At 38.7% G+C, this 8,378-nt stretch overlaps 1 protein-coding gene across 2 annotated transcripts in view; it reads left to right on the forward strand.

Moving 5' to 3' along the window:
• Window positions 1–7,926, forward strand: part of Trmt1l (tRNA methyltransferase 1 like) — a 31,371-nt gene extending 23,445 nt beyond the window's left edge. For both annotated transcript variants that reach the window (XM_013352562.2, XM_013352563.2), the window contains exons 11-15: window positions 1,577–1,655; window positions 3,925–4,076; window positions 5,098–5,160; window positions 7,223–7,349; window positions 7,448–7,926. In XM_013352562.2, the coding sequence (XP_013208016.1) occupies window positions 1,577–1,655; window positions 3,925–4,076; window positions 5,098–5,160; window positions 7,223–7,349; window positions 7,448–7,700 (674 nt within the window). In that variant the 3' untranslated portion in view covers window positions 7,701–7,926. The remainder of the gene's footprint in view (window positions 1–1,576; window positions 1,656–3,924; window positions 4,077–5,097; window positions 5,161–7,222; window positions 7,350–7,447) is intronic.
• Window positions 7,927–8,378: the final 452 nt, after the last annotated feature.

Below are 8,378 nucleotides of genomic sequence, written 5' to 3' on the forward strand. Positions count from 1 at the left end.
TTGTAGACCAGGCTGGTCTCGAACTCACAGAGATCCGCCTGCCTCTGCCTCCCAAGTGCTGGGATTAAAGGCGTGCGCCACCACCGCCAGGCCAAGTTCTAATTTTTAAAAGGACTCTTTTTAAGGGCCGACAGTGCAGTTCAGTAGTAGAGCATTTGCCTAACATGAATGAGGTCCTGGCTCAACCCCCAGCACCACTAACATGAATAAATAAATAACCAGTCTTTCATAAGACTGCGTTTCAGTCCCCAGTACCCACACAGCAGCTGCCTCCAACTCTAGTTCCAGGGGATCTGACACCCACACAGATACACATACAAGCAAAATAACAATGCACATAAAATTTTAAAAACTATAATAAAATGAAACTATTAAAAAATAATAAGACAGTTGCTTTCTGATTTTTTTTTTTTCCAAGACAGGGTTTCTCTGTAGCTTTTGGTTCCTGTCCTGGAACTAGCTTTTGTAGTCCAGGCTGGCCTCGAACTCACAGAGATCCGCCTGCCTTTGCCTCCCGAGTGCTGGGATTAAAGGCGTGCGCCACCACCGCCTGGCTGCTTTCTGATTTTTAACCATTGCCTGTGACAGACCAATGACTACAAAGGAATAATGAGCACCTGCTTTGTTCTGAGACAGTGAAGAGATGTTTCCCCGATATTTAACCATATTCATATACCCAGTTATATAAATCTAAGTATAATAACATTCCAAAGGCTTTGAGGTGGCATCCCCCATCTCTGTGGGAAGTTGAACATTACTAATTAAGAGCAACACTATTTTGAGAAACCATTGGTACTATTTATGGAACCAAATTGCTATTTTTAATGATCATATCCACTTTACCTTAATTCGGAACTGTTCAACAAAAATATTTTGTTAGCTATTCATGATCTGAATTCTGGTTTATGAATCAAATTATGGTACACATTAAAAGTAATGAGACATTTATTTTATAATAAATAAGGCGGTGGTATTACTCACTAGTAGCCTTTTTAAGACAAGCCATTAAGTCTGCCCTTTCTCCCTTCTTAATTCTGGTGAATATCATTTTGTCCCAGGGATATTCTCTCTAGGATTCTCCAAGTATTCTGCCCACTGTCCTCTCCCAGGTAACACCTTTGCTCTTTGCATCTATGTAGAGAATCCAGCAGCCTGACCTGGCTTCCACCCAAACAAACCAAGGAGATTTGGTCCAGTCTTAATTTTGCCACCATTTTCAGTGTAGTGCTGGGCACACTTTTGAACAAAAAATCTTCTTCCTTTTCTCAACATCACCCATTTTTAACTAATTTTTTCCCCACTGCTCAACACTGCAGACATTTCCACCTGAAGCTGAACATCCTGGTGTTGTGGTTGAAGTTTTTAACAGTGCCTCCCTTCAAAAGGCTTTAAGGATTACATTTTCTTTCTTTTTTTTTTTTTTTTTTTTTGGGTGGATTACATTTTCAAGTACACAAAAAATTCTTAACACAGTACCTGGTACATAGTAGGTCCTCAGTACATAGTTATTAAGATAACAGTTACATCACTTGCATTTGTCATTTATCCTTTATATTTTTGTGTTTTGCTTTTACAGAAAACCCATATAGACAGCTGCCCTGTAATTGTCATGGAAGCATGCCTGGCAAGACAGCAATAGAACTCGGGCCTCTGTGGTATGTGCCTAAATACAGTCTTGAGTTTGATTTACTGGTTGTCAGCTTTTGATGTCTTAGCAAATAATTATGGCTCCCCTTCTCCTGAGACCCTGAAGTATTTCAGATTTTCTCTAATTTTCTAAAAGGTGGTAGAATAGAAGATAGGCTGGATATGCAAACTAAATAACTTGTGTCTGCGTAGTAAGAAAGGCTATTTGGTTTTTGGAAGATGGTGTCTCAGCAGTTGGGAGCCCTTGCTTTGCAGAGAGGATGGACGTTGACTTCCCTGCACCCATCAAGTGGCTCACAGCTATCTATACCTCCAGCTCCAGGGAATCCAACACCACTGCTAACCACCACCTCCATAGGCACCTGTACACACATGCACATTCCCACACACCATACTTAATTAAAAATACAAGAAATCTTTTAAACACAGAGTCCCATACAACAGGCAAGCCCTGACTTCAAACTTGCTGATTTGTTGTTGTTGTTCTCCTCTTGTGTGAATGGCAGGTGCGTGTGTGCATGCCACAGTGTTATGGGAAAGTCAGAGGACAGCGTGCTGTCAGTCCTCACCTCTGCCTCTTGTTCTACCACTGCACCTGCCAGGTGGAACCTCCACCAATTGTCTCCACCACCTAGGTCTCTATAGGAGCACCAATATGAGATTAATCCCTTACAAACATTCGAAGAATAATTGAGCAAGCCCTACCTTCTAGTACTTTCTTACCTATATCATCTCCCACACAATGATCCTACTCACTGGTTACAGAACAGAAATTGTCACTAACAGGTTGCTGGCTCCAGAAAGATGATCTAGCCTAGCCCAGTCAGCTCCCTCATTTCATGAAGAAGAAAATTATGGGATGGTGTTTTTAAGTGCTTGCTAAAAATGACCAAAATAATTATTATAGTTATTATTATTACTACTACTATTATTATCTATTACCTATTATTATTAACTGTTGTTGTTGTTGTTGTTATTATTATTATTGAGCTAGAATTTAGTTTTTCCAACTTCCAGGCCTGAGTCTTGTCTTTGACTTCTTCCTCACAGCCATCAAGCCTTTTCCCTCTCCCCAAACCTCAGTTTAGTAATACATCCCATCTCAAGTCTCTCAGTGTCTCGACCTAAATAATCTCTAAATTCCCTTCAACATATCTTACATTGACTACTCATTTTGTACTTTAAATGGCCCTTTAGTATATGCTTACTGTCTAATATTTTATATTTACCACTTTATAGCTACTACTCAGTTAAGAGCCTTTGTACAAAGCATGGTAATAGGCTGTCTCATTCCATGAAAAGTCTGTGAGGAATTTTATTTACAGTAGCATGATTAAGACACAGAAGGAAAAAGATGGGGCCTGATGGTGTAGGCCAGTAATCCCAGCTACTCCTGAGGCAAGAGGATCACAAGGTCCAGGCCTGTCTACAATGACTTTTTGGACTCTAGCTGTGAGTTCAAGACCAGCCTGGGCAACTTAGTGAAACTGTTGGGGAGAGGAGAGTTGAAAAAAAAAAAGCCAAAAATACAGATTCAGTGGTAAAGCACTTGTGTAGCATGCAAACTCCAGTCCTGGGAGGAGAACACAGGAGTTATGGTTCAAGTTGAACTACATTGCTAGTGGGTGGAGCCAGGATTGGAATTTCTGTGGTTTAATTCATATTTTGTCAGCTACGCCTATGCTGTTCAAATTAAATGGAGGCATTCACCCCTGAGCCTCTTTGAAACAGGGCCTTACTCTGTAGCCTTAGCTAGCTTGAATCTCCTGTGTAGAGCAGGCTAGCCTTAAAGTCACAGAGACCCACCTGTCTGCCTCTGCAGTGCTGGGCATTTTTAACTATAGTCCTCACACAGGCACCAACACAGAGGGAGACATACTGTTCCTTGCTAGACGCACTGTGGAAGTTTACGCTTGGCATTATGTTCTGTACGGTTAGAGTTTTGCAGGCTGTTACGGAGTCAAGTTTTCTTTTCTGTCTGACTGTGTTCTCCACAAACCTACTCCATGTTTCATAGCATTCTACAACTTATGAACGCCAATAAGTTCTTGTTGATTTTATGTGAATGAAATTTTTTGGCTAATCTTAGTAGTTTCCAGAGCTAACATGATTAAAAAGGATGAGAAATTAGTTTGTAAAAATACTAAATTAGAAATTCCTGAATTTCAATATTATTCTATCTCATAATTTGTTATATATTTTAGTTAATTAGAAGACTTTTTTAAGTAAATAAACATTTCTCAAATCCAGTTTTCTATTTATTGTCTTCCTTTCCAGGTCAAGTTCCCTTTTCAATACTGGATTTCTGAAAAGAATGCTATTTGAGTCTCTTCACCACAGTTTGGATGACATTCAGCCCCTAGTAAAGACGCTGATCTTTGAATCAGAGTGTGCTCCCCAGAGTCAGTGTTCAAATCTCAGCAAGCAAGGTGACTCTAGCTTGCTCGGCTATCCTTGATGTTATAATCAAAATGATGTAATATGCTTTAATTTTTTTTATTTTTTTATTTTATTTTTTTGAGGCAAGGGCACATGTAGCTCATGCTGGCCTTGATTGTTTGTTTTGGTTTTTTGAGACAGGGTTTCCCTGTAGCTTTGGAACCTGTCCTAGAACTAGCTCTTGTAGACCAGGCTGGCCTCGAACTCACAGAGATCCACCTGCCTCTGCCTCGCAAGTGCTGGGATTAAAGGTGTGTGCCACCACCCGGCTTCCAGGCTAGCCTTGAAACCCTTATTTTCCTGCCTTTACCTCCAAAGGCTGAGCATCTACTGCCATCATGCCACCCCTCTGTCCTCTTTCTACTTTTCTATAAAGAAACACTGTAGGTAACTGTAAAAAAGTCTGGTAGCCCAGACTTTTGGTGATGCCCATTGAAAGGCAGAAAGTCAATTGATATCACTCAGTAAAGCTGATTTTTATTCCTTAGATAGGCATTTGTCGGTTTGCCTGGCTTTGATCTAAGGGGAGGGCATAGTAGTCTTTATGCTTTTGTAAGTACTAAGAAGAGGCTACTATTACAGACTTCGAATTATCATTTGCTTTTCTTTGGAAGACAGGATCTTCCTGTGTAGCTAGACTGGTCTAGAACTCAGATCTGTCTGCCTGTACTTTTCAGGTGCTGAAATAAAACATGTATGCCACCATGCCCAACCAAAAATATATTTTTAAATTTATTTTATTATTATTACTATGTATGTGTTTGATAAGTATATGTAGGCATATGTGTGGAGGTCAGACAGACTTTACAAAGTCAGGTCTGTTCTACCTTTACATGGGCTCTAGGAATTGAACTCATATTGCAAATGCTTTTACCAGCTGAGCTATCTCACTGGCCCAGGAAGTTAAAAAACATCATTCTTACATATTCAAAATGTGAAGGGATTCCAGTTTTATTTAAACAAATTGTTACTTAATGTCACCTATATTTTTCCCATTTGTTTTTATTTCAGAAGAAAATGGTGTATTTATTAAAACTACCGATGATACCACAGTAGATATTTACAGTGCACAGGGTATGTATATTTGTACTATATAACTGTTAAGTATCAGTGCATTCTAAATGTGTCTTAAATACAGATTTAAAAACAGAACATAGCATTAAAGCTGACAAGCAACAGCCTATAATTACAAGCTATAATATTGTAGTAGTGATTGCTCACTTAAATAGTCAATGGAAAGAAAAACTTAAAATTCCTGTTGAGAGTATATGCTTTAATAATGTGCCAATCATGTCATTCAGCATCTTCATCTAATTTGGTAGAATGCAATTCACTGAAAATGATAGTGTGCTGAACAGCACTTGCCTCTCAGCACTGTTCCACCTCATTGTGTTGGTAGTGGATCATTTACCAGAATCTTCATTTTTAGCAGAAATGTCTTAAATCTTTTTAAGAATAGAAGGTAAAACAAATGCTTTAACATATTTTTTAAAGATTTATGTGTATTGTTCTGCCTGCATGTATGCTTGCAGGACAGAAGAGGGCACCAGATCTCATTACAGATAGTTATGAGCCACCATGTGGTTGCTGGGAATTGAACTCAGGACCTCTGGAAGAGCAGCCAGCGGCATCTCTCTGAGCCCCTCTTACATCTAATCTAAGATAAGGAAGTTGAACTACTCTTTATGGCTGTTCTGTGTCATAGACCTTTATACTTTATATCAGCGCAGCACAGGAGAAAAGAGAATCCGTATGCTGCTTCTAATAATTACTATTAAGGTATTATGTTGGATTTCTTCATCGTAGGCTTTTCTATAATTTGTTCTACATTACAGGTGTATTTTTTTTTCATTAGATGTCACACTGATCATGTTAACAATACAATCATATTTTATTTATCTGGTTTAATTTTAATTTGGGGGTCCCAAATAATTTTCATTTTATTGTAAAGAGGAAACAGTTCAACAATAATTTATCTTTGGATATGATTTACCAGTTTCATGCAGTACATTTGCCTTCTAGGAACTTGTGTTTAAGCAGGTATCAATTGTTTGTCCTGAAGAAATAGCATGTGAAGATAACACCTACATATAATCAAGGCTTAGCTGGGTACCATGACATATTCCCGTAGTACCAGCAATGGCAGGAGGACCTCTTGAGCTTACAGCTTTAAGACAAAGCTCTTGTCTAACCTAGACAAGAATAAGACATTTATAATAATCATAGGCTGAAAGTTGGAGCAAAATTTCCTTTTAGTATTTGAAGTCTCAGTTGCTGTGTGTGTGTGTGTGTGTGTGTGTGTGTGTGTGTGCACATGCACACACTTGAGCCTTTGGAAAGATAGCCTGCCGGAATAACTTGTCTGCCTCCTTCCACCTAAAATGGAAAGACTAAGTACAGTGTTGAGAAATAGGCAACGGGATCATGTATTATATTTGATCAGTCTGTGACAGCACAACGGGATCATGTATTATATTTGATCAGTCTGTGACAGCACAACGGGATCATGTATTATATTTGATCAGTCTGTGACAGCACTCTTGAAACTCATGTGTATATCAGGGGAATGTGTGTGCACGTGTGAGTGTGGGTGAGTCAGAGTTCAGAGCAGGGCACTGGGTCACGTGGAGCCACCATGTGGGTGCTGAGAACTGAGTCTTCTTAACTGAGACAGCTCTCTTGCTCTTTTTGATTTTGTTTAAGGTTTTTTTTTTTTTGAGAATTTCATACATAGTGTGGTTCTGTTGTTTTTCACATTCATTGAAGACTTACTATGTATCAATAAAGCATTCAGGTATAAAAAAAAATGAATGACATTGCCCCGAGGAATCTAGAATATAATTTAGAAAGGATTTACACATACAGAAGACCTGCATACAAGAACAAGGAAAAAGAACGACAGACTTTAGTCAGTCTGGTGGTGCAGTATGTTCTCTAAGGAATGAAGAAGTCATAGGCCCTAGGTTCATCAACAGGCTTCATACAGGAAGTACAAACAGAGGTAGAAGGAAGTCCCGACTCAAGCAACAGCTGAACACATTACATGAGTGAAGGACAGTCTGAATTCTGTAGCCAACAAAATTATAAGGCATTCCATCGGCAGTGTTTAAGAGCATACTTATTCTGTGTGTTCCAGGAAAGAGGAAAAGCAGTGAAGCAATGATAAATACAGCCAAGAAGCAAAAGGTCGAGGCCAGTGCTGCGCATCCTCCCTTCTATTACAATATCCACAGACACAGCATCAAAGGGATGAATATGCCAAAGTAAGGCCACCCGTGGCAGAATATTTCTCATATTTTAATAACATTGTGATTTAAGTCAAAACATAAGAACCTAATAACTTTTACTTTCCCTATTGCAGGTTAAAAAAGTTTTTGTGCTGTCTTTCCCAAGCAGGCTTTCGAGTAAGCCGAACTCACTTTGACCCAATGGGTATTCGTACAGATGCACCTCTGATGCAGTTCAAATCTATCCTGTTAAAGTACAGCACCCCCACTTACACTGGAGGACAATCAGAAGGTCCCATGCAGTCTGCATCTGAGGATACGGTAGCTGACAGGGTTGAAATGTCAGTGAAGGACAAAGCAGAAGCAAGTGGCTGCAGAAGGTGGTAAACGCAAGAAGCGTTTCTTCTCAGGGTTCTTATGATGGCCCCATGACTCTGTACCAACTGTAATCCTTTTTTTATTCTTTCAACTTAGTGATATAAGATAAAAAATTTAAAAAGCATTGTTTTCATTCAGAAAATTGGCTGTTTCTGACTTGGCTGGTGTGAGAGCTTTGCTTTTTAAGTTTTCATTATTTTAAAGAAAAAATTTAATAAAAACATTTCACGATGAAACCATGATTTTGACTGAGCTCACCTTACTGTTCAGTAATCTAGAAATTTTTCACGTTTCTCTTGGAAGTTGAGCATATTCTGAAAGTCATCCTTTATACTTTCTGGCACAAAGGATTAAACCTAGAGGCTCTGGCTCTCCAGTAGCTGGGATGCAGGCATGCACCAAGTACCCAGCTTAGCATTGATTTGTGATAGCATCTCTACTGGTTTATGGTGTCTATTCTCGTATATAACATACAAAATAAATCTGGAGAATATAGTATAGTAAATATAGTAAAATAGTAAGAATAGTAAATGTTCTTCTACATGACTCACTTGAAATACAATTCTAAAAAAAATTCTTATTTTTGAGAAGTCATACTTCTCATTGTTTTTCTTGAAGCTTTTTAGAAATTCAGTACTTGCCTGCTACAAAACTACATTTTTACAAGTTTATATTCTAGATGACTAA

Source organism: Microtus ochrogaster (assembly GCF_000317375.1).
Source record: "Microtus ochrogaster isolate Prairie Vole_2 chromosome 6 unlocalized genomic scaffold, MicOch1.0 chr6_random_2, whole genome shotgun sequence".
Classification (NCBI taxonomy): domain Eukaryota; kingdom Metazoa; phylum Chordata; class Mammalia; order Rodentia; family Cricetidae; genus Microtus; species Microtus ochrogaster.